The sequence below is a fragment of the Callithrix jacchus genome, chromosome 1 (genome assembly GCF_049354715.1).
Source record: "Callithrix jacchus isolate 240 chromosome 1, calJac240_pri, whole genome shotgun sequence".
Classification (NCBI taxonomy): domain Eukaryota; kingdom Metazoa; phylum Chordata; class Mammalia; order Primates; family Cebidae; genus Callithrix; species Callithrix jacchus.
The window spans coordinates 48,414,756-48,442,471 of NC_133502.1; the positions used below are offsets into that span (position 1 = coordinate 48,414,756).

The 27,716-nt window shown below is 32.2% G+C and overlaps 1 protein-coding gene across 9 annotated transcripts in view; it reads left to right on the plus strand.

The window, feature by feature from the left end:
* Positions 1 to 27,716, plus strand: part of PCDH9 (protocadherin 9) — a 929,699-nt gene that overhangs the window by 23,844 nt on the left and 878,139 nt on the right. The window contains exon 3 of one of the 9 annotated variants that reach the window (XM_035275631.3): positions 213 to 5,754. The exons of the other annotated variants lie outside the window; for them this stretch is intronic. Coding sequence (XP_035131522.1) covers positions 213 to 311 — 99 coding nt within the window. The 3' untranslated portion in view covers positions 312 to 5,754. Of the gene's footprint in view, positions 1 to 212; positions 5,755 to 27,716 lie in introns of those variants that run through there. 9 annotated transcript variants of the gene reach the window in all.

The following is a 27,716-nucleotide window of genomic DNA, read 5'->3' on the forward strand; positions in this document are numbered from 1 at the left end:
CGTGATCCACTCACCTCAGCCTCGCAAATTGCTGGGATTACAGGCGTGAGCCGCCATGCCCGGCCAATTATTTTGTGCAATGACTCATATAAGGTAAGAAGAGAGCTAGAAGAGGGGAAAGTCAAAATCTAATGATAACAAGTATGTCTCAGTCCCAGACTGCTTGACTAGAATAATGTTTTCCTTCCTTTTTTTTTTTATCTTTATTCCAGCCCCTGTGCCTGAATGGTTCAGAAGCAACCACCATCATGCATCTCTGTGCAAACTTGCCAGCTAAGATCAGTATGGGCCTTCCTCCAGCCTATCTGTAATGCACTGGGAGAATATATCTTCATGTCTATTTAGAAACATGCATATAATAAGTTATTTTAATGCTATTTATAAAATTTTAGCCTTTTCCTAGAGTAGATTTTCCACTTTTATCACCCATAGCCACAAAATTATTCAATTATTTTCTACAGTTCTATAAATATATCATAATTATGAGCTACTTAATGTCTTTCTTAAAAACTTTAACAGTATCTGGTAAATGTCAGTGTGCTGGCTCACACCTTTAATCCTAGTGCTTGGGGAGGCCAAGGCAGGTGGGTCACTTGAGTTCATGAGTTTGAGAGCCATCTAGGCAACATAGCAAGACCTCATCTTTACAAAAAATACAAAAATTAGCCAGGCGTGTTGAGGCACACCTACAGTCCCAGCTATTTGGGAGGATGAGGCAGGAAGATAGCTTGAGCCCAAAAGGCCGAGGTTGTAATGAGCCAAGATTGCACCAATGCACTCCAGCCTTGGCACTAAAGCAAGAACCTGTCTCAAAAAAAAAAAAAAAAAAAAAAAAAAATTCATCAACCACATGTTGAATTCTCAAGATTCCTCTTAAACCTGAGAACTGGAATCATTTCAGCTATACAGTGAAATTAAATTTGTTTTTCATAGATTATTATAATGGATGTATATTGATAAAATGTTGAGGTGAGAATGTTACAGTTGCAATTCGAGGTCTATTTAAATGTTAAAATGAAATAGAGAATTATGGATGCACAGCTTTCCATATTGTGTTTGGCATAGGAAATTGATTCTCGGAATTATATGCTACCCTTTTTGTTCATTGTTTGTAGTGCATATGGATGATGGAATCACTTTCATGAATACAGTTCTTATTTAGAACATATATTCTATAACATTCCTAGAAAATAAAAAAGATTTGTGTGTTCAAAACAGGTTTCTTGATATGAGACAAGCAGACTGACTTTCAATTACAAACACTTTCAATTTTGAACCTTGCATTTTTATTGCAAGAACACAGTTATTTTCAAAAGTTTGGTTTGAGAGTTATTTTCAGGCAGCAGCTTTTTTCTTGAAATCCCTTACCGATAAGTATAGTAGACAGAAATATTTCAATTACTTTAATTAAAAAGCAGTGTTCAACATGTTGACTGAAGGTGGAGTTTATGTTGTTCACTAAAAAATAAGAAATTGGGAAGGGAATATTTTGGATAGATCATTGATGTTAGAAAGTTAAATTCACCGTTAATTTGTCAATAAACTAGAGCAGCAGGGTTTTCTTTGTTAAAATATTAAGATATTGAAAATGCGTTCTTAGACATGAACTCAAAGACATACTGGCGAGTTTACTTTTAGCTCACTGGTATATGCAAGATAGACAACAATTTGTGGTGAGGATATGAGGAAGTTTTTATCTATCCATTTGTTTAAAGAGTCATGTTAGGGAAGCATTTTTAAAAAAAAGAATTACTCTTTTCAATGGAACTCATGTTTAATTAGACCAAACATAAGCAAACACTTTAAGTAATCACTTTGTAGCAGATTTTCATGGAAGAGTGCCAAATTGTTTTGGTTTCATTATAGGTTTACAATCTTCTGATAGAATTTCCAGTTGGGATTTGAAAAACAAAACTCTGTCATACAGACTTGAATACAGTGGCCTAACATGATGTGTTAAATTAGCTCTTCAGATTACTTAAAATATAGCTGGGGTTTTCCTTTATCCAGGGACTAATGTTCAAGATTTTGTTAAAAAGATAATTAATTTTGCATTGACATTCTGGATGTTGGTGATAATTTGTAGTGACATTATGCCTATTGGTTATGAGTGTGACAGGCAGGCAGACTGGATCCAAATGGACGTTGCAAGAGCCAAATTAAATAGTCTGAGCACTGGAAATTTCTGCCTTGAGGAAAGCAGAAGTTTACAGCATGCACTTTGTTTTCTACCTACACAATTATGGATTAATATACATCAGTTCTAGGCAGTTGAGGAATGACATGAGAGGATTAATGGAACTGGACAACATTACGCAAGTGAAGTGAAAATTCTGTAATGATTTTTCTGCAGTGATGGAGTAGACAAGGCAAATGGGCATCAGCTCCTAGCCTTTGCACCTTCAGAATTTCAAGAAAATGAATGAAAAGAGAAGTGAAAAACAGCTATCTAACTAAAGCTGGCATGAAAATTTTTTCTCATCAAATACATACGTCATTTTTCACAAATAAGGAGGAGTTATTCAACTGAGTGAGCCAGTACTGCTTGCAGTGTATAATTTTACCCATTTAATTGTGGCCACTTATCTCTTAAAACTACTTAAAGAAACACCGTGCTTACTCCATATCCATAATAAGTACAACAGATTAGATGTAAAAATGAATATATATGACCAACCTTATATGTAATCATATTCATTTTGCTTTATGAAATGACTCTGAGGGGACATTATTTTTTCCACATCTTTTTAAAGTTTTAATAAGAATGTTTAACTCCAATACATTGAACTGCCCTAATGCCTACTGTTTCTTTTTTTTCTCTACCACAAAGTTTACCTATCATATATAGATTTATGGCAATATTTTCTACCACCAAGGCTGTGGGTTTTTATTTTCCAAGTTATCTGAAAGCTTGATTGTCATTATTGCAAATTGATTATTTCCATAGAGGTGCTTTAATAACATTTCTGATCTCAGACTTTAATTGGGTAATCTCTTACACATATTTATAGATAATTTATGAGAGGAGGGTTAATCTTTAGATTTTTACAATGTGATTTTCTTGTGATATGTATTCATTGGAAGAGGTAGATTCTTTAATTGCATGCATTTTATTTTTTAACCACAAAATATGTTTAAAAGCTATGCAAGAATTAGCAAAAGTAAACTACAGCAATATTAAAATTATTTTGCATCACCTTTACAGACCCGGCTCACTTAGGCAACGGTATTCTACTAAATCACAGTATTTTTTAAAGCTTGTTTTTCCTTGTTACCTCCTGAAATTGTGATTTTAAAGCTAAAATGGTCAGGAATATGCCAAATTTAAGATGATTATTTGGAAAAGAGAGATATCACAGTCTTATTAAATATGCTATAGTTAAGGTGATTGTAAATGAGTTTTTTAAATATACATACAGGATGGCATTGAGACAGAATTACAAAGTCTATTAACCATAATGATGGAGTTCAGGATGCAGATAAAATAAAATGATTGTCTTAAACTTTCAATAAATTTCTTAGCCTATTTAAGAATACCTGTAGCTTATGAAACTTTGTTTATATTTATTTAGTTTCAAAAATTAAGAAAGAATTAGAGGATATTTGAAGTTCTTATTATCTAGTTTCTAAAATTGTGAGAGAATGGTCAAAAGACTGGTATGTCTTATTTAGAGTGAATGTGTACTCACTTTACACATGAAAGAATCATTGCTTTGCTTCTGGCAAGATCTTTAAGCCCTGTATGGAGACAACATAGAGATTTGCTTAATTAACCCCTGTTCATTTCACAGAGCAAGAAATCAGATCCTCTTTGGCAATCATATGTTACCTGAATTATATTTAATCTCTTTATTACTCTGGAAATATACCAAGATACTCACACATTCACATACACACAGGCACACACAGAGAAAACCCTAATGCAAATATGGCAAAATGAACACCCTCACTTATACCTCAGGCCATTTCTTCTTCTGATAAATCAAATGTGAATAGTTCTGATGGCATTTCTCTCTGACTGAGAAATAAGGTGCCATGTGTATTCCATGCAAAGCCTCTGTTTTACAGTTTTATGGCCCTCACTAAAATTAGATAAATCTGCATTTGTGTGTGTCCACTACTAAGCCTCCCTCATGCCACCGGACTTGTTTCAGAAAGTGTATATGCTTTCCATTCTGGCCACTAAGAGGCAACTTGGTGAGTTATAGAGATTGACTGGGTGCTTGGCATGTGGTGCTGCTCCATTAAACAGTGGGCAATTAGTACTGGGGAGGTTTAGGACAATTTAAGCTGTCTTTATTGTTTTTAGATGTGCTCTTAGATGTGGTAATATCCTAATACTTTATTAACAAAAATATAAAAATCTAACTTCAGTTCACATTATAATACATTTTCTCATATTGCTTTTGTGGTCCAGATGTAAAAAAATCACAACAATAATTCATTGTATAATCGTTATCTAATATTACCAGGAAGTTTTTGTAAATGGAGCAAGATAACCATATTGCTCATTATTTAAGAGTAAAGTACGTTTTTTCAATCATTATTGCCTAAGTAATTTTTAGGAGATGATGGTTGAATGGTCCTCCCCACTTCACCACACCAAGATAGGTTGGTATGAGTGTTTGCTTTTCCTTTCTGTCACTCTTTAAATAATCCTATAGAAAATAACAGTATTGCTTCAATTTTTAAAAAACTTGATAATTTATATTGCATTTTATTTCTGAGAAATCGCCACATTTTTACATACCCCAAATAAATTGCCATGTGTAACTATGTACAAAAAATAATTTAATGTGGCTGAAAAATATCTCACTTGTTGTACTATAATGTATGAATAATAACAAATGTAAAACCCTTGACATCACATTTTCCTGTAATACTATTAGTCTTTAGGTAACATTTACAATACAGTATATTCAATTGCTACCTTGTGAAATGAATTTTTGAGATTCTTAGTAAGGTACTAAACAAAGCATTATTATTGAAGAATTATAGGGGAAAATTTCTCAATGAAAATTGATAATTAAAGGTATTTAAAATATGTATATTGCAGAGTAGATAAGAAGCTCAATGTAGCAATATATTTCTATTTTGAATTAAAATTAAGTTTTTATTACATAAACACAAATTGGCTCAAGAACTAGGTGATACATTTTAGAAAATTTAAAATAGCCAAAATAATGTTGAAATATGTTTTATGGATAATTTATCAATAAAAATTATTACTGTTAAAAATTGGTAGATTTCTTTCATCCCTGTGATAATGATTTAAGTTGAATGGGAATTTAGTAACATACAGGGATGCATCTTAATATCTATATTTGCTGAACAGTGGTAAACACACAATTAAGACTTGTCCTCATTAAAATGGACTTTTGTACACTATAATTTGAATTAAGTAGTAATGAATATATAAAGTATTTAAAGACTTGTATATCAAAATGTATAACGTTCCATTTTTGGCTATATTTTGTAAAACATTTTTGGTGTAATCAGTATGACTCTCACATATGTCAAATCAAGTATTCTACTATTTATTTAAACAGATATATACCTAATGTATTTGAAAACTTATTGCACTCATATAATTGTATATATTGTGGCTTCAAAAGTCTGTACTTATTCTTGCTTTAAAAAAGTAGAATGTGCATTTCTTTCCAATTTATTTTTAATTAATTATATTAAGGATAACATTCTTTACTAAATGTACCTTAAAATTCACAATAAAGTTTCAGAAATTGTTTTGTACAATGTTGAGACTTTGTGTTGAATTTGTTTGTGAACATTTTTTGAAATTGTGCTCTGGTCTTCTAATAAGGATTTTCTGACCTTAATCTTGCCGATAAAATGATGAGTGGAAACATGTGATTTGGCAAATAGCTAGCCCCTGTGTAAATAGGAGGTCATTCTCCTCCTAAGTGATGAATTGCTCACACGTGTGGAACCTTAGGCTAAAGGGTACAAGCTGGGCTTCCCCCTCACTCTCCCAACCCCTAGGAACTCATTATGTCCGCTTTTCAGCCTCGGAATCTCAAGCAATTTGCACTTTAACTGAGCATTCTAGACTGCAGAGAAGCAGTTACAAGGAGGTGACGTGGAGAAAATATATGCAGGTCTGTTAAACACTTTTGTGCTCAATTTATAGCTGTTATTTAAGATATTTAATAGTAAAGGTTTGCAATACATTTCTTTTGACGTGCTATTGAGAAAAGATAAAGCTAGACACTCAAATGCAGTAAATATAAAGGTACAGACTTGGTTTAGGTTTGCTCACTAGAGGACAGACACTTATTTTGCTAAAAAAAAATTTAGATTCCTGGGTTGAGGACGAACTCCGTACTATCAGGAGTCACCACAGTATTTAATATCACCTTATGAAACCTGCTGAGCTACAACCACTTGGCTATTACCACAGAGAAACACATTACCTCTACCCTGCTGTGTATGGATGCATTTGCTTTAGCTATGTGTTTTATGTTTTGATTCCCTACAATAGACATGGGAAATTCAATTAAATTTACATAGCAAATAAATCACTTTTCCAATTTATAGATTATTTTATGTATATGCTAAATAAAAACAAAAATACATCAAAATAATCATTCATATCCTTTAGAAGTCCCAGCATCTTTCATTTGAAAAGGGTCCCATTTTGTAAGGATATTCATTGAAAGAACAGAGGTGAAAAATTACTAATCATAAATGCTGAATGCATGTTCCAAAATTGCTTTTAGTCTTAAAGTTATATTTATTTTAACCCGTGGTATTTAGCCCATTCTGCCCTATTTGCTAGTTTTGTTTTGTTTTTGCTAGTGTTTTTTTCATAAAAAGAGGAATTTAGTCAAGTCCATTTGGTAAATCTAGGTGAATGAAAATACTGTCAGCTTGCTTTGAGGTTCTGATGCTGCACACAAAACAGCGTGTTTTTCATGTTTCACCCAAACATAAAAATATTTTGCATAGTCAAGTAGTGAAATGTGAATGTAAACAAGAACTAACCAAGTGGCTTGTTGGTATCTTAGTTAAATGTTTAAAAGCCTAAGATAGCAAATGCTTTTCTATAAAAAAAGAAGTGATTTCAAATAATATTTTCTCCTTCGATTAGTTACCTGAAATTGTGTTCTATTTTAATGGTTTCCAATAGTTCTATCCATTCTTTTACGCTTTAATATTTTTTCATGAGCTGTAATTCCTTACAAAGATTTTGCCCATAGTTTTACTTACAAGTAGTACATATTTTGTCAATACACATTGACAAAATGCGTTATCCAAATAACGTTCATTACTTAATTTCACTTCAAGTATGTATTTTGCTATTAAATTGAATATTAATATTCTGATACTGGCTAAATGTGTATTAGTGGTCATTTTAGAAGCAGGTGATTTTTAACTGAGAATAATGAGGTACATGGGAAGAAAGGAATTTATGACTAACCAACAGTATATTTTTATAAACAATACAAGTAGTTTATCCTCTTAATTTAATTATTAATCACTAGAAATATGGTGCTTAATCTTAGAGATGTAGTTGTATATGGTATATGTTCATACATTTATATACCCAAATATAAATACATTCTAATACATATGCATTTAGGCATAGAATATATTTTATGCATAAGTTCAAACAGATTGAAAATGATCAAAGCATTAATTCTTCTATACTGAAAAACATAAAATTTATATTATTTATTAAATTTAATCAGTTTAGTTATCTTTTATACAATCAGATTTTAAGACATGATAATGTGACAATTACTTTTGAGGTTATTTGAATAACGTAACAAATTTTGGTTTTAAATTTTTGAATAGAGATAGTTTTTTAAATTAACATTAATCAGTATTGTTAATAGCCTAAGTATCTAAGCAGAGAGCATTATTTCTCCTATAGCCACTTTTGCTATTTAAAATTTCTTAAAGTGTAACCACCACCATTTAGTTTTTGAAAATATCAGAGTAACTATTTATTTGTATGAACATATAAATAAATTCAGAATTATCAAATTAATTTAAATAACTCATTATTTTAGCTTTTCTTTTGATCACATTAAAATACTATGTCCCTACAAAAGGTTAATTCCACATTTCATTTATTTAATGAGTTCTTATAGATTACCTATGTTATGGTATGTGTGTTTTCCTAAGTGAATCATCAGCATATGCATGATTTAATATGTTTCATATGCCACACTTAGCAACTGTCCTAACAGAAGATTTGTAAGTTGACTGTTTGTTTGACTGTTTTGGTGGAAGAGGGCATAAAATTAGAAGTTGTGTATACCAAATGGGATTTAATAAAATGCCTCAAATTCAAAAGAAAGCTGGCAGAATTCCTGGTACACAGTAGGCACACAATAATACTTTTTTGAATAAATGAGAGGCTACTCCTAAGGATTGATTTATTCTTAAAATATATATCAGCAATAATAATTTATAGTTTTTTTCCAAAAAAATTTTTAGATAATCTTGTTATATGGTAAGATGCATACTATGGTAAATTTTAGTATTTTATTTCATTTTTTCTTCTCTTGACATACTTGCAAGATAGAACAAAGTGTGTTCCCTATATAATGGGAAACATAACACCTAACATTTGTGTATTTTTATTTTTTCAAAAAAACTCTGGATGTGATATTTAAAATAAATGTATTATTTCTATAGTTCATAAACATCATTGAGCATCTATATTCAATTTGCCATTTTTAGTGTAAATATATATTAAATAAAATTATATTTTTTTATTTTTAAAATATCAAAAATAACAAAACCCAGAAAATATATGTTTTGTTCTAATAACCATGTGTTACTTTCTTTGCATTATTAGTTCATGTCTTACACAGAATTGTAAGAATGTTAATATTAATTCATTTATAAACATCACTATTAATTGATACATTTAAGAGGATGTTCTTAAATATATGTGTTTAATACATGCATGTAATATTGTGCCTTTTGGCAATTACTTACTTTAATCATTTTGAAAATATGCAGTAGCCTTAAGCATATATATTGACAACTGAAATATATTTGCTGCTTTAACTATTTCATTTAAAAATTGTCAGTTCTAAAAGGCTTTATGTTTGGGACTCCTTTGAGTATCATTTAAAAGCTATAGGTCTGCTCCAGAAAAATTCATATACCTGCAGATATATATTTTTTGAAATTGCAAATCAAATTTCCCACAGACTTCATGGAGCCCATCTTTAAAATCTTCCTGGAGCCTGTGGCCCTGAGTAACAACCATATAAAAAGTTACTGGACTATCAATGCAACTCCTAATAAATATGCTTTGAAAATAGCTTAGAGTATTTCAAATAAAAAGAATTTAATATTCTTTTCCCAGCACTAGCTATTTTTTTTAAATGATCTTTCTTTGGAACCAGTTCCTTGTGTAATAACGGCTAAAACCTTGAAACAGTTTAGCTTCCTTATCTTGTACAATATAAAAATTAGATAAAAACATACACTTTGCCATAAGAATGAATGCATTGATCACATAATGAAATGGTCTTTATTGAATATATAATTGAGGCTATTACTAGACATGCAAATATGCAGCCAGATAGAGCTAGCCAAACAGAATGCTGCAGTTTTAAATTTAAACTTCTTTTGATGTAAGCAGTCCTCATTATTTATTAAATTTAATTTTTTCCCTATATTTTGTCCATTTTCCTTTCACTACTGTAAATTGCACAGATAATACCTATGGAGGTTCAGGACAAAGATATTTTTTCCTGTTCAGATTCACATTTCCACCTAGACTTTGCCTAACATTCTCTTTCTTCTTACAAATAAACTGGTAAAAGTGGTACATTTCTTTTTTGCCCATAGCCATGTTTATAAAGTAATTTCATATAAAATATTGTTTGAAAATGTGCACATTTTATTTCTACCCCCATTTCTGTGAAAATTAAAGCTCAGTATTAAAGCATTTTTCAAGGTCACAAGAGCTCCTATTTGGCTTAGGTAGGATTTTGGTTTTTTTGGTAATCTAATACTCATCCCAAGAATCAGGATTGATTTGAAAAGAGACACAAATATGCATCTGAAAGACAGCGAATGAAACATTTAAATAATCATACATTAAAATGCACTTGCCAAGTATTCATTTTTGAAACACATACAAAACTTTGTTATTTATCTATAATATTTAATAGTATTTGTCATATATGCAGAGATGCTTTTCTCCATACATTTTCACTATGTGTAGTTTTCTCTGATGATCAAAGACGTTTCAAACTTGATGAATTAGTATGTTTTTGTTGTTTTGTTTTTCCATGTATTTTCTGTCAGAATTGTGAGATGGGAGAAGTTTCTGTCATGATTCAGAAGTAATAAACAATATACATTTATGTTCGTTTTCCAAGTACCATTCTCTATCAGTCCATTTCTTTAGGATGCATTTCTTTATTTCTCTCAATTATGATTCCTCTTTAGTTTTCGGCTAACTCATACCCCTATTAGAGCTTCTATACCTAGTACTTGTTAGACACAAAAATACATTGCACATATTCTTTTTTCATGAATTATTTTTTAACTTTCAAAACAGCTATACTGGGTAAATTTTTTTTTTTTTTTTTTGAGACGGATGTTGGCTCTTGTTACCCAAGCTGGAGTGCAATGGCGCGATCTCGGCTCCCCGCAACCTCCGCCTCCTGGGTTCAGGTAATTCTCCGGCCTCAGCCTCCTGAGTAGCTGGGATTACAGGCACGCGCCACCATTTTTTGTATTTTTAGTAGAGACGGGGTTTCACCATGTTAACCAGGATGGTCTCTATCTCTTGACCTCGTGATCCACCCACCTCGGCCTCCCAAACTGCTGGGATTACAGGCATGAGAGGTAAATGTTATTTTTATCCACAATTCCTTAATGAAGAAACTTAATTTTCAGAGATATTAAGCAATGTATCCAGAGTTTGTTTACACTTCACCACAAACTATCACAGATTAAGTGACCACTTCAATATCACCTCTCCTTTAAAAGGTAGTAATCCTTTTATTTTCTACAACTTAATTGAGGTACATTTTGCATACGATATAAGTCACTCATTTAAAGTTTACGATTCTATAATGTTTAGCCAATTTATCAAGTCAAGCAAGCATTCTTACAAACCAGTTTTAAAACATTTTCATCACTCCATTGAGATCCCTTGTACCCATTTATTGTTAATATCTGTTCCCATATACATGGAATCACATGCCTCTATAAAATTAGCTTCTTTGGATATTTCATATATATGGAGTCATGCTGTATGTAGTATGTTGTATATTGCTTTTTAGTAATCATTTTTGTTATGACTTTTGAGTGAATACACCTTTAAATATCATTACAATTATCAATATTGTGAAAATATAACAATTCTTTCTTCTATCCCCACAAATATGACTAATTTCCACCCAAAGCATTCCTAGTTGGCACAAATCCTTATTTTGCTCAAAATGTTCTGGTTAACTCAAATAACTTGTCTCAAGAGTAATGAATTATTTTTATAGCTTTTAAACTGGTATTTCCATCCTTTGGTACCTATTAAGAGATTAAGTTGTTACTTTTAGACATCTCAAAATGTATGAAAACAAACAATAGTCCAGACGTTATTAATAGTCCCATCAGACTCTACTGACTGGTATTTTCATACACATTGTTTTTTCAGTGGTTTGGATGGATAACATCCTCTTATGGAAATTTCTCAGTTTGCACAACTGATCTAGGTTTTCATTCTCAAGCAAGCCAGTGATTCTTCTTTGATACATAACACATCCATTGTAATTACAAATGACTTTTTTTTAACAAACAGTCTCAGATTGATATTAATGATGTCTCCTTGTTATATGTTTGAAACATTTTTGTTTTATTTTGTTTTGTTCCTATATTTTGTCTTCTACTCTAACTGCTGAGTAGTTCCACTGTGCCCCTCATGTCAAGAAGTTACCAAATTTTTCAGTTCTCCCACAGTAAATTAAATAAGCAGAAATAAATGCTCACCATTTCCTGGCAGTTCTATAGAAATCATCAGAAACCCCAAACTGCAAATTTTAGATGATGGTAAATCTAATAAAATAATGAATACGAATATTATTGTGAATAGCAAGCAAAGGTATTTACATGCAAAACATATCACATGATCCAAGATTTATTTGCCTTTAAACTTAAGCTGCCATTTTTCAGTTTTTTAGTAGCAAATTTAATTCTGTAATTATAAATTTTGAGCAAATATTAAGCTAGTTTTATTCGCTGAACAAATATTAAACAGGTAATTTGAGGAGATGGCCAGAAATGGTCAATAACAAAGTAGTTCATTGAAGAGTCATTACACCTCTGAAAAATCAAATACAAAAAGATAATAAAGATAAAGGTTAAAAAGCTTGTTTTAGTTTTCCATACTCATGATTGAATTTTTGTCCCTTATGTTTTAATTTGGAGACAATGATTTTGTGAGTTATTCAACATTAGTAAAACAGAAATATTGAATGTTTTATGATTTCTGTAGTGCTTATATGAATGCAGTAATCGACAAGTTAATAATTGAAAGAGTTTGGAAAAGTATCTGGCACAAAACTAGCATCATTAAGTGTTTGATAAGATTGATAAGACTATCAAAACAAATTTTTCTTCTCAATTTAACTTTAAAAACTGTTTTTGCTTTGATAGTCTTCTGTCCAATAGGCTTTTTAAAAATTCATCTTGATTTATGTAATAGAAAAAATGTAAAAAACCTATATGCATAAAATTTGAGTTACATTGTTTCTTGTTTCTATGTGTATATATATATAACTTAAATATTAGTGATACTGAAGTTAAATGTTAGCCTCATTTGTCTAATAAAATCAGATTTAACAGGAATATTTAAAACTGGTTTCACTCCCATAGAAATATGGACAGAATTAGTAAAAGGTCGTTTCCATGGGGATTTGAGGAGACTTTCAAATAGAAAAATTAAAAGAACCTTTATATGAAGCTTCCATGGACTCATAACTATAAGATTTTTTTTAAACATTACTTGTAAGTAACGATCCCCCTCTTCCCTTAGAAGGAATTAAGAATATACATCAAAGGTAATCTATAGTAACATAGGCTCTTTATAAGGCATTATTTATTTATATGACATTTATTTAGAAAAACTCATGTTTTAGAGTTTAACAGGTATTCTAGTTGGTATTCATGGTCTTTCTTTAATTTCAGGCAAGATTTGAGATACCATGTTTACTTTCCTATATTTTTATTGTGTTAAATATAATGAAACGATTAGAGAAGAAAATAGATGAGTGCAAAAAATGTTGTGTTACAAGGGAAGAGTGCCAAAGAATTGTCTCTTAAGTTGTGTGTGTGTGTGTTTGAATCTCTAGTAGCACATAGTACAAATCTTCATATGAAGTTGACTGAGAGCTAAGCTTGCAAAAAAAGGGAATCATATGACACTATGGTTTTTGGTATGGGGTTTACTTAACTTGTCAGACATGTTTATTTCACTAGGCTGAGGAAATTTGTCCTGGGTACAGTCAAGATCTAGCATTTCACTGCATATTTATTTGGTTCCAAACCAAGGTGACTTAAGTCTGGTATATTTGAGCATAGTTTTAATTTTAGCTTTTTTGCTATAATTGGGGTTTAATGTATATATTTCCAGTTTATCTTTTGAGATCTTACAAAAGCAATTAGATATTGATGGATAGAAAGGAGCAAGAGGACTAAGGTGCTTGCCAACATAATTGGTCAGAGGGATAGCTCCTGTTAAACAGTTTTCTCTTTCTACTACTTGTTGAAAAATAATGGTATCTTACATGAGCCAACCTTATAAAAACAGAAGTTACATATGCTTCTGGCAAAGATTCAAGGGACCAAGTATTTAAATTGAGTGGTTTCAAAGGGGCCGCTTTGGACATAAATGTAAGGAAAGAACTATCCCTCTTACAGATTATCTGTGTTATTTTATCCACATCTCTTCAAGAATCTGCTCCAATCACTATTAACTCCACCTTTCTGATTTTAGCCACCAGGACTTATTCAGCCTTCCTTCTATTTTATGAGATAACACAGATTCTTTCTAATACATTTCTAACACCACCCCTCTCATTTTGAATTCAGTTTTGTTCAGTCAGAATGAGTATGTTCTTGTCATCTACAATCCAACTATCTTAAAAGGATTTTATAAAAGCGCTTATAAATCTATGGGTTTTATATTTGTAATATAAAGCAATATATATGCAGCCAAGAAGTGCTATAGAAATGGAAGCTATTATTTCTGACTGGGATCATCAGAGAAACCTTCACAGAAAAGATTAAACCTTCAAAGAAGTGTCTTAAATAAGCTGAACTCAATGACTTACATTTGTTTGATTTTTAGTATTTTTATGTCATTTTAGCATGTATTCACTTAATTATCCACAAAAAAATGTAGTGGGTTTGGAAAATCAGATTTTTTTCCCCACATCTTAACATTGACAAAATTAATGTCAAAGAATTGCACAGTGGAAGAATATGTATTGTATTCTCTTTGTTTTTCCCCATCCCCAATATGTATTATATTTTTAATATGCACTAGGAAACTGTGTTCATCTCTTTTTAAGTCTTCCAGCAATTCTTTTAATTACAGACTGACTTGCCCCAATTTTTAAAATGTATTATTAATTGACAAATTACAATTGTCTTTATCATGTATATGTTTTTTTTGTTTGTTTTGTTTTCTGAACTAGGTATCCATTGTGGAATTGCTGCTCCAGCTAATTTTAATGTGTTGATTTACTCCAGTTTTTTTTTTTTTTCTTTTGAGATGGAGTTTCGATGTTGCCACCCAGGTGAGATGGAGTTTCGCTGTTGCCACCTAGACTGGAGTGCAATGGCAAGATCTTGGCTCACTGCAACATCCACTCCCTGGGTTCAAGCAAGTCTCCTGCCTTAGCCTCCCAAGTAGCTGGGACTACAGGTGTGCACCACCATACCCAGCTAATTTTTGTATTTTTAGTAGAGACGGGGTTTCACCTTGTTGACCAGGATGGTCTCGATCTCTTGACCTCGTGATCCACCCACCTCAGCCTCCCAAAGTGCTGGGATTATAGGCATGAGCCACCACGCCCGGCCTCCAATTTTTACAAATAAGAAATCAGAGTGCTAAACTGACTTGTCTAGGATCATACTGAAAGCAAGTGGTTCAGTTCCAGCCAGGACCCTTCATTTCTGAGTTGATTCAATTTCTTTCTTTCATATAGTTTCTTGAAAAGAGGATTAGCAGAGTTTTAACAGAAAGAAGAGAGAGGAGAATGAAGAGAATGCTCTTGGGAGGGACCTGAGACAGGGCAGGTAGAGAAGGGAGAATGGCATTCGAAAGAATACAAGGCAAGTCCAGGTGCGGGTGCTAATGGCTTGACCAGGGCAGAGATTTCTGCAGCAAAGTAGTTACAGAAACACCTGAAGTAGCAGGCTAGTGTGAAATTACAGTGAGCACTTAACTTTCTTGAAGTTTTTGTTGTTTCCAGTGTTTTCAAACTGGAATGTGAGAATGTGTTTCTAACTTTATGTGAAAATATATATTAGTTTTTTTTAAAAGGGTTGAAATAATTATACCCATTAGGAAGCAATTCAAGATAGAGAGCAGGAGAGAGACATGAACAAATTAGTGATTTATAGAAATAAATTCTTCAAGTTCATTCAAATTTTTATCAAGTATTTATTTGAGAGCCAATAATATGTTAGTATCCGGGGTCAACAAAATGAACAAGATATTCTCCCTATTTTCCAGGAATTTATATTTTCAAGGAATGTACTTTTTCCAAGACATTTATATTGAAACAGATAAAAGTACTGAACAGATAAAGTAGTTATAAAGTAATGTGGTAAGTATATATTTGTATTACTTGTGGAACGAGGATTTAGCTTAAAGTAAAACTTAAAAGCTCAGAGAGTGAATTGTTTTCTTTTTTAAAAGAAGAGTGGTATCTTCAAGACATTCATCAAAATATGAGTGGATATTCAAGCATTAAAAACATGTTTCATTGCTTTGAGAATTACAGTCTTAGTAGATCACATATAAGTAGAATGGAGGTTAACACCTTGAGAACTTCTTGTGCAATCATGTGTTTTTCAATAAGACAAAAAATAGAAATTAACAATTTGACTAATTTATCATTGTGTACTTATCCATAAGGTCAAATGAAAAGTGTGCTTTCATCTGACATTTTTAGATATTATTGGAAATGATCAAGAATGTAAAGCACATAAACATAAACAGGCAATGTGTATTCTTTCTGGGAGATAGATAAGGGTTTTGCTATGTTTTAAAATTACATTATTTAAAATTATAGAAGAGCTTGAATTATAAATAGTAAAATTATTCACATTTTTGAAATCCTTGTTGACAAATCTATATTATTAGTGTATTTCGGAACATCTCTATCTTACAATTTAATTGCTTTTAAAATTAATAGCTTTTTACTGACCGCCCAGCATTTTCAAAGCAGAAATCCAAAGTTCTATCTTGGAAAGTGCATTCTTCAATTTGCTGGTTTATCTTTCTCAAAAATGATCCATTAATCGCTCAGTTTCCTCTCTATATTGAATTAATTATAACCAAAATAAAATAAAACATTTCCTCTTAATTTAAGATATCAAAGTCTAGGGGAACTTAACCTAAAGAAATCAAGTAGACTCTGATATTGGAAAAGTAAAAATTAGTCTTACAATGATTCATGCATTTATTTACATAAAAATTAATATTCTCTTCACAGTTAGTGTCTTTACCTTTCCTATTTTCTGCGTGTCTAATGTTTTGCTGCCATTAGAAATATGAAGTATAGTAAGATGGACTGGGTGTCAAAGGGCTAGTGACAGAAATCAGGTAATATCTTTAAGCCTCAGTGTCTTTATCCATATAATAAGGAATTTAGAGTAGATTTTCCAAGATTCTTTGTATATTTAACATTCTATGAGGACCTTCTCAAGAACATTTTAATAGTATAAGCCTTACAAAATGAGACGGGCAAATAAGATTTCAATTGATCAATTTTATTGTCAAGAAGGGCATAGATCTTTGATGTGCCTTTGGTAGACTATCTAAAGTATTATTTTTAATAACATTATCCCAAGAGTTTTTTTTTTTTAAAAAACTGCATACTACTTGTATGAATATAAGTAAATTAAAATATCACATTTTTTCTTGAAGACAAAGCATTTTTTCTTTGCAGTATTAGCCTAAGTAACTTCTTATTCTCTTGCTAAGTTTTCTGTCTTTCCCTGGAATGATCTTTTGCAGATTGTCCAGTGGCTTTCTCCTTCACTCCACTTAGGACTCCTTTCAGTACTGCCTCATTCATGCTTTCTATCCTTTTTCATTTACATTTTTTTATCTCTTTTCTCATGACACTTATAACTCTCTGACTTTATATCTTACATTTATTTTTAAATTGTATATATATATATATATTTTATAACTAATTAGAAAGAAATTTTATCAGGCAGGTTTCTTTACTCATAATTAAGCTGTATCCTTGTTGCCTATTTTTACTATGCTATCCAAAGAAGTAGATACTAACCCACATGTGAGAATTTAAATGTAGAATTAAAAGTAAATAGTACAAGAAAAATATTTCCTCACTAGTCACACTAGCCACATTTCAGTGCTTGCTGGTTACATGTGTCCATGTTTAATGGACAGTCCTACAATGACTATCATATAATCGGTACACAATAAATAAAGCTTAATGAATAAGTAACAAAAATAAAAAAATCTTAAAAGTTACTGTATACTTTTTGAACTAGGACCCTTCCCCAAATGTCCATCAATAAATGAGTGGACAAAGAAATTGTGATATATAGAGAGAGGAAGGAATTAATGACATTCTCAGAAAACTGGATGGCACTGGAGATTATTATTCTAAGTGAAGTAACTTGGAAATGGAAAACCAAGCATCGTATATTCTCATTCATAAGTGGGAGCTAAACTATGAGGATGCAAAGGCATGAGAATGACACAGTGGACTTTGGTGACTCAGGGGAAAAGGGTGGGAAGTGGGTGAGGGATAAAAGACTACAAGCTGGATTCTGCATATACTGCTCAGGTGATGGGTGCACTGAAATCTCAGAAGTCACCACTAAAGAACTTACGTAACCAAATACCACCTGTTCCCCAAAAACCTATGAAATAAAAAAAAATTTAAATATAAAGTTACATTATGGCTGCTTTTATTTTAAAAAGACCTTTCAGTTTTGTTTTTTTTTAAATAGAATTATTCCCATGCAGTTATAGATATTGTAAAAGTGAAAGCATAAAGCCTATTTCCTAGGATCTTATTCACCAGTAAAGTAAAAGGCTTCCAGAGAAAATCACTAGGATAATTTTTTTCTCTTTTCCAGTGTGATTCCAAATATTTCATTGAAAGAAAAGGTATGTTTTATAGATAAATAACTTACTTAAATTAACAGAAAATATATATATTGGTAAAATAGAATTAGTGTTAATATACAACATACATGGGAAGAATTATACTTTCCATGCCAATTAAAATACTTTTAAGATTATTTTCCATGATTTTATAAATAACAGCATTCTCAAGATAAAAGTGCCAAATTCTGTTTTAAAAAAATATTTAATTTGCTTTAAATTTTCAGATTCAATAAAGATTAGAGAGTTTAGATGATAGAAATTGACAGGGCTACATATGACATAAAATATCTTTTATAATAATACTTGTATAGCATTACTGACATAACAAAGTAAGCGACTTGCCATTTCAGTAAACAAAGAAATCTCACATATATACACAAAAATTAGCATGATAAGCATGCAACACAGCTTTTTTTTTTTTCCCAATTTCTCCTTAAAACTCTACTAGTCAACTGTAACATATAAATTGTCTTGTTGGTTGTAAAACTGCATGTTTCTTATGAAACTTCTGCAGTTCTATTACACTCTTGAAATTCATTAGAAGGAGTGAGATCTAGTGGCAGTGGCAGCTATAGTTACAGTATTTACAGTACAGGGTGACTATATTTAATTTATTGTTTATCTCAAAATAAGTAAAAGAGTAAAATTGCAATATTTCTATCATAAAAAAGTATAAATGCCTGAGGTAATATCTCAATTATCCCATTGGATCATTATACATTTTATGCTTATATGAAAATACCACATGTACCTCATAAATGTGTACAATTGTTATGTATCCACAATTAAAAATTAAACATTAAAAATTTCACTTTCTCATCTGGAGAACATGGGCTTTAAAATCTCTATTTTGTGGATGTAGTTGTATTTTCTCTTCATCTGTATTAAAAATATAAATAAATATGATTTGTAAATTTTATTACAATTATAGAACTGTGACAATGTTTATGATTATGCATATTTAGGTATAGAGTTATATAAAATCTAGGATGCAGTTTCATAAGAGCATTAATTGATTAATTGTATTTTAGAAAAATAGCATTTTATAGCTATACCATTTAAAGATGTTAGAAGGTCTTCTTCTGGAAATAGAAACTGTTTCTAAGGAAACTCGTTATCTAATCCTCTCAAGTTATAGCAAGCCATACTATATAAATCAAATCCATTCACCAACACTTTGGTGCACATTTCTATACTGTGCCTTTCCCCTATCCCTAGAGGTTCAACAAGACAGGAGGAAAGACAGTTATGATTGTTTTCAGTTACTGAAGAAAGAGTCTTTTATGTTTACTAGGAGGATCAGAGAGGCATCCTGCAACCTGGAGAGCTCCCTTGGCTCCAGGTTTTAAGTCTTTGGGTGTGTTTGTTCTTTTGTTGGTCTTTCAGGGCTTCATGGAACAGCGTGACCATCATGTTCAGCTTTGATGCCTGTGGGGAATAGGTTAGATATAAAACAGAGTACAGAGTAAGACAGATGCTTGCTGCATTTGTACTGAAAAGTTTAGAGGAAAAATATGAAATTGTTTGGGTCCACAAAAACGGGAACAAACCAACACAAATACTTTAAGTTAATGATAGCCCCCTTTCTTTAAAGACTCATTGAAAGTGGTCTTAATATTTCTGGTTTTGCTTTATAATACTGTCTTCTGTGTAGATGTTAACAGCTGAGCCTTATCAAGCCCATGAATTTTCCATATCTGAAGCTTAATGGTCAGCTAATGTATACATTTGTTTTGAGGGTATAGCAGAAAAATATGTTAAAAATTAGTATATCTAACAAATTATTATCTATTAATTATCATCCAGTTGATCTTTTACCAGTGGAAAATAATTTTCCCTTTCCTCCTTATTTCAGTCATCTTCGTCATTTCCTCTTCTGGTAGATTATTAAACAATAACTAATTCTATTTAAGGTCTTGCTACTCAAAATGCAGTCTATCCATGAACCAGAAACATTTGCATTACCTGGGTGCTTGTTAGAAATGCAAAATCCCCACAACTGCTAAATCAGAATCTTCATTTCAACAAGATTTCCAGATGACTACACTGTACATTAAAGTTTAAGAAGCAGTTCTTTATTATAGTATGGATTATATTGCTGTAGACATTTCCTAATCCCCTACGTACATTTTTGGTTCCTGAAGGAAATTGTGATTTTAAAGTAATCAGTTCATGAGTTTTCCAATTTAGAATCATTCAACATATTTAAGGGTGAGTCAACATAAATTATTTTCAGATTATCCTTACCCTTCAAGATCTATCTTTTTATTAAAATTATAAACTCTTAGGATTCAAAAGAGACAGGGATATGTAATTATTCCCAATAGCATATTGTTTCATATTTATTGGTAACCTGTTTATATTTATATATATAAATATTTTACACCAGAACGAGTTTTCACTTTTGAGCAATCTTAAATGCTTATTAAAGATGTTTCCAACTAGTTGAAGAATATCAGTGGTAGAGTCTCCATTATGCTGAGTAACAGTTTTTTATCTCCCCAGAAATGTGGAATATGTAGTCCCAGTATCATGTCTTTAAAACCCTTAAGAAAAGCAGATTGAACGCCAGAGCAAATTAAGTAGTTCAAATAACTGACTTTGGTTTTATTAACTCCAGATTATATTAGCTTCACGTGTAAATATTTTTGGCGTATGATGAAGCATATTGTTGTCCTTGATGATTATTTCATATACTGTGAGCACGTCTACTACATGCTACATATTTAAATATTAATATATTTTCACAAGGGGGCTATAATCCTGATTCTTGACATCCCATTTGTCTCCCACAACAAAGACATTATGTTTTACTCTATGCTCATCCTGATTTACTAGTTCTGATTTTAGCTATCTTATGTAATTTACTTCAGAAATATTTGCTACAGTCATTTAGCTAATGTGTTCTAGTTTGAAATCTTCCATACATTTAACTCTTTTTAATTCCAGAAAATAATATGGAAAGGTATTTCCAAATTGTGTGTCAAAAGATGTATCATTAATGATAAAAACTAATACATTTAATAAATATTTCATTTAGCTTAACTAATTAATTTCTGGACCATACATTTTTAACCCTACATTCAAGAAGCATTCGATTTTGAAAGTAAAATATAGGGATAATAAAGATTTTCAAAATGTTATCAAATTCTTCTTAAGAAACCTGTATATACTACACAAAGTAATGTACAGTCCTATGTTTTAAATTTTCTTACATGTAGTTACTTGTTACAGCATAGTACAATATTAATGTATCTTATTAAATTCTGTGCAAAGAAAAATAATGTAGTTTTCAAGTTGCAATTTTGTATTTCCATATACAGTTGTTGATGATTTTTAACTACTCACTAAACAAATAAAATGAAAGAATACCTAAAATTAAGCCATGAGTGTAAAAATCTATATTCTAGCAATATTGTTAAAGAAAATGTAAATATGAGAATATAACAAACCATAGTATCCTCGATGGTGATGGTGTTTTCTTCCCTTGTTTTCTAATAGACTACAAACAATATATTTATTTTGATTGCCATGCTCTCTAGTAGATCAAATCTTGGTGTAACATTCACTCGCTGCTCTCTAGGACATTGCTAGATATAGGAGGTACATGAATGGTCGACAAGTAATTCTCATCAAAGGTAGTATATGACAAGGCTTGCCTATGTAGTATGGAGACTCTGTGAAAGCAGTTATTGCAGTCAAAAGAAAGGACCAACATGGGATGTATTAAGATGAGATTTGAAGGATGAATAACCTTTTAACAGGTCAGAAAAGGTCACTTTACCTGAATAGAGAATAGTGAAAAACTGCATATTTATAGAAGTTTTGGTTTTATTTGCTAAAATTCAACATATCACTAGCCCTCACCCTGCCCCTAGGGTTTGTTTGTTTGTTTGTTTGTTTTTATACAGGGTATCCCTTTGTCATCGAGGCTGGAGTGCATTGGTGTAATCTCAGCTCACTGCAGCCTCAACCTCCTGGGTTCAAGTCATCCTTCCACCTCAGCCCCCCAAGTAGCTGGGACCACAGATAGGTGCCACCAAGCCCTGCTAATTTTTGTTATTTTTTTGTAGAGATGGGTTTTCACCATTTTGCCCTGGCTGGTCTTGAATTTCTGAGCTCAAGGAGTCCACCTGCCTTAGCCTCCCAAAGTTCTGGGATTACGAGCATGAGCCACCACTCCTGGGCCCTACCCTTAGTTTCTAAAACCTCTACCTCCATAAATTCACAGAGTTCTGAATGCAGATCAAGTAAGATTATTACGTGGTCAAAGGGAAAATATGGTTAAGAATTAGCACGGAATTTATGGCATGAAAAGAAACTTAACTCCTTTTCTTTCACTGTAACCTTCACCTTCAGAAGTTTTGTTGTTAAAGAAGCTATATGCCTTAATTTCTAGCCTTGTTCCCTGTGTCATTTGATAGGTTGCTTCAGACACCAAGCACCTGAAGGAAGTTATAACCTACATTTTCACTAATCAGGTGGTTGTAAAGTAAACACTAAGGAAAGAGACACTGTTCTCTTTTTGTGGGGGGGGGGCATGAAACACAGAAAATTTAGTTATACCACCAAACACTAGGTGTTTTAAAAGAGGCAAATGCAGCATTCAGGACAGTAGTTTTCTTATAAACATACATTTAAGAGAAGAATCAATGAATGCATCATAGAATGACTTGAAAATATGTCTATAAAGTTACTGCAAATCTGGATCTTAATATTCCTAGTGTTCCATTATTAGAATACCACATAACTCACCAGTGGAACATAATCTTTTTCAAATTTTTGTTCCCTGGATTTTTCTAAGTCACACATATAAATTTTATGCATAAATTCAAAAACTTGTCACCTTAGGTATAAATAGGTTAAATCTTATTTTCTAATCACTGAAACAGTGTTGTTTTTTTCAAATTTTCCAAATTATTATGTTAAAATATAACAGTGATCTTTTATTATAAAAGTAAAAAAATCGGTATTGCTTAAACACCATTGATCCTTTACCTTAAACATCTCATCATCATATCTTATTTGTTTTTTTGGTTTTGACTTAAAAAATAAAGTGTATAATACACAAAAGCTTTGTAATTAAACTGATTATCTTTATTCACTTTCCTCTGAGGTCCTCTGCTTTAACCATATCACAAAGACCCAAGAGAAACGTAAAAATAGCAGCTGAGATATTTGGAGTTATAGTTTGGAGTTACAGATTCAAAAGAAAAGACAGGAAACAGACTGTGAATGCAGGAACTTGAAAAAGAGCCAGTTCACAGCAGACTTTTTCAAAAATATACTTACCTACACTACACCAAATTCAACTTCACATGCTTAGTTCTGTGGGTTTTTTTGTTAATAAGCAGGGTTGGACATGGTAGAAATAGGTTTGATTCCTGGCAGTCACTTACTTTCTGGTTTGGGGCACAACTTTAGCCTCTCTGATCCTTAGTTTTTGCAGTGTTTGGTAGTGAATTTCAAAAGTACTTAAAGGGCGAGGCATATATTTTATATAGTAGTACTTGTTATGATTATGATTATTTTATTATCATTGATAATGGCTATAGTAATAGTGACAGTCATAGAAATCCTTAAAATCTATAGATAAATAAATTACAATTTATTCCTCCCAACAACAACCTAAGAAAAACTGCACTGAGGTAATAGGGCCATTCTTGTTCGTTTTCCTTTTTCAGGATATTGAAAACAGTAATTTGAGAATTTAGATTCTTTCTACATTGATGCCTTCCGACATTCCATGGAAGTTAGGGATAGTAGGGAGGAGCTTATGGCACAATGAGGGCATTTGGGAACAGGCAAAGTGGCTCCTAAAGGACGTGAGTATCCCAGAACGAATTTTATCCATCTTCTGATTTTTACAGGAAGAATTAGGAAACACTTTATTCTACTTTCCTCAGCTAATGGCTTCTTAGTCTGGGAGGTAAAAATTTACTCTCAGTGTACTTTTTTCAACAGGTATCAGTTGATTTAATCAGTAAAAATTTATATTATATTCTGAGGGGCAAGAAAAGTGACCTACAGTTTTCAGCGGAGGGATACCTTAATCTGACCTATGATTTTCATTTTTTTATTTTTTAGAGAACATTTTGATTAGTATGTGTAGAACTGACTTTGGTGAAGAAAGAGTGAAAAAAGAATACAGATAATGATAGTTTGGACTAGGATATAGCTAAAAAGGTGGTAAATAATGGTGAGAGTTTGGATATGTACTGCATATGTGTTAGAGCCTGTATAACCTATTAACAAGTTAGATGTTGGGGTGTGAAGGAAAGAAGAATTGTGTCTAACCTCTCAACTCCATGTTTTTTCACTTGAATAACAGGGGAAATAGGGAAATTCAGGTCTGGAATATATTCAGGTGAAAAACTGAGAGTCCTGTTTTAGGCAGGAGGATTAAAATGCCTATTAGACATATTAATAGAATTATTATGGAGGCAGTTTAATTTATGAGTTCCGAGACAGAGGTTGTATCAGGAGACACATATTTGGGATCCATCATTGAGTTGTTTAAATGTCCTGAGACTTGAAACTGATGTTGGTAGCAAGTGAAAGAAGAGATCGGGGGACAGAGCCTCGAGCCATACCACATCCAGAGGCAGGAAGAAAGGAACCACCAAGGAGTGGTCAGTCAGGCAAAGACCAAACAGGGGACTGTAGTGTCCTAGAAATTAAGTGAAGAAAGCGTTCCTGGAAAGGAGGTGATTTGCTGTCAAAATGTTGCTGAGGAGGCATGAGGTTGTTGGAGGACAGAGCATAGACCCTTGGAAGATAGGTATTGCTTGTGTCTTGAGACGAATGGTTGTAGAAAGAACTTATTTTGTAGTGGTGATTTTTATGGACTAATTCTCAGTCACTTCTGTGTCCCTTAGGTAATTTAAAAATAAACAGCTCAATTACATTGTCCTGCCTTCCTTCCAAGATTCACTCACTTTTGCTTTGATTTCATATTCACTTATAGAGCTGGTATCCACTGTAATTCTCTCCATATTTAGGATATGTGCACAGGACTTTATACCGCCTCCATTATGCTGTACCTACAAAGCATTATTATGCCATACCATCTTAGCAAGTTAGAAAATAATTTAACCTTCCATGCTTTCTAGTTTTCTTGATATTCATTTTACAAACGTATTTTGAAAATGGTCTATGTGATTTTTCTACCCTTCCTCTCTCTCCTAAATCTTCAGTGATATGAATTTCCTCTACAGCTTGTGAAATCGTTCTGCTTAATGACACCAATGATTTTCTAAATACTAAAACCAGTAGCCTCTTATGATTATTCTCCCCATGCAGCCGCTTTAAGTAGAAAGTTGAAAAAAAATTATTTGCACTATATGCAAGTGTGATTTACCATGACTTAAATTTCAATAATAAATCCCCAGGAACTCCTCTTTTGACTTAAGCTTTTCATAGGCACTAGTTTGAAAGCCACTGATCTAGAAAACCAGCATCATGTTAATGTCTTTTATAGAGGACAGCACCTAAGGTAAAGGCCAAGCTGATTGTCTCTGGGTTCCTACATATCTCCCACTGTTAAATTTCACATTAATTTGAAATTGATTTTTAGTAATTAAAATCACAGTTATATTAGCCTCTTGACACAGATTTAAAAGGAAGAGCTTTAACTTTATAAATGATAATGCTTATTGCAGTTGATGGTGCTAAAAGGTAACAATACAACTCTGTAAATACATTTGGAGTTGCTATACCTGAACATAAGCCAGCATCATAATCTGCTTATCAGTGAGAAATGTTCAGGGAGTGTGAAATTCAACAAGACAAGCCAAAGAAAATTAATTCAGACTTGCCTCAGAAATGCCAATTGACCTAATCTTCCCAATCTATTAATTCTGAAGGTAGAAAGAGCAATAGATAGAAAAGCCTAGGGGGTAATCACAGTGACCCAAGACTTAGGAGCAGCTCACAAAGTTGGCTCCACTCATGAAGACCAACCAGGGAATTTTGAAGAGTCATTTTAAATGGACATAGGCCATGCAGAGTCTTATGGGTCAAAAGCAAAATCCAAAAATCAATAACAAAAAGTGAATTAGGGAACTCGAAGACATAAATAATGTGATGCTTTGATTTAATACAAGTGATGCTTGGAGTTGCAGGCATCCTATAATAATAACAGAACCAGGTCTTTCAGTGAGCCATGCAGGAGCCCAACAGTGAGCTTCACTGGCAGATCTAATTTCCCCCAAATTGGCACTAGTGACATACCTACAGATTGCGCTTGTGAGTTAAAACGAGTGCAAGCCCTGCAGCCAGTCCATTCTTTAATATTCCGTTAGATACAATAAAACAGAAAGTATCCATAACTAAGAAGATAAAACTGACCTTCTAGGAAATATTACAGATTGTTGAAAAGCGTCTCAGTATATCACACTTAAATAAAATTGTCATTAGCTCTTTCATCTACCTTCCAAGGCAATCAAATTTTGTAGAAAAAACTCTAAGAGATGATTTCTACTGGTCATTTGGTGATTTAACAGTTCTAATCTAGGTGAAGAATTGACTATAAAAATATGCAAAAGTGCATAAATTTTATCTTGGAGTTAACTTGGGTACCTGAAATACAGATCATGAATTTCTTAGCCAATTGTAGTTTTGAGTCTATATTGTGATCAATATTTGCCTTTCTGTTCTACTTTCTTTTCCCTTACCCTTAATCCTGACTTTGAAATAGTTTTAAAGATGAAATTCACAAGAGAAGTGTTGAGAGCATATCCAATATACTGAGCAGAAATGGTACAGCCTAGGTGATTTTTTAAAATAATTTTAATCCAAAATAATAACACCTGTTTAGAGATAATCTGTACAATATTTGCTTCATAAATCATGACCTTATGAAATCCTCTCTTACTGCTAGTTTCCATTCTAATAGAGTATGAAAGGCATAAAAACTAGATTTAATGCCCGTAATTATTATAAATTAAATAAAAAGTGGTTAACACAAGAAATCTGTTTTTGCTTAACCTGGTTTGTTAGGATATAGTCCCTGCAGTCTTGATTTGACCTGTAAGCTAGTTACTCTAACAACGCACTTCATAATCATTGAGCAGTTCTGTGCTGAATATGTATTGGTTGATGGCCTGTGAATACATTGCTATGAATAAATCACAGCCACTAACTCTTTGTGACAAGCACCTTTAACTACTTAAGCCTGAGTGATCCCATCACAAGGATTAGTTATACAGATGTTTAAATTTAAAGGAATAAAATTTCTACATGGAACTTTGAGTCTGACAATTCTGAAGATGAATATTGGCTCTGACAATTACTATGGGCATTGAACAATAACTAGGTGACCTTTCTATACCTCAGTTTG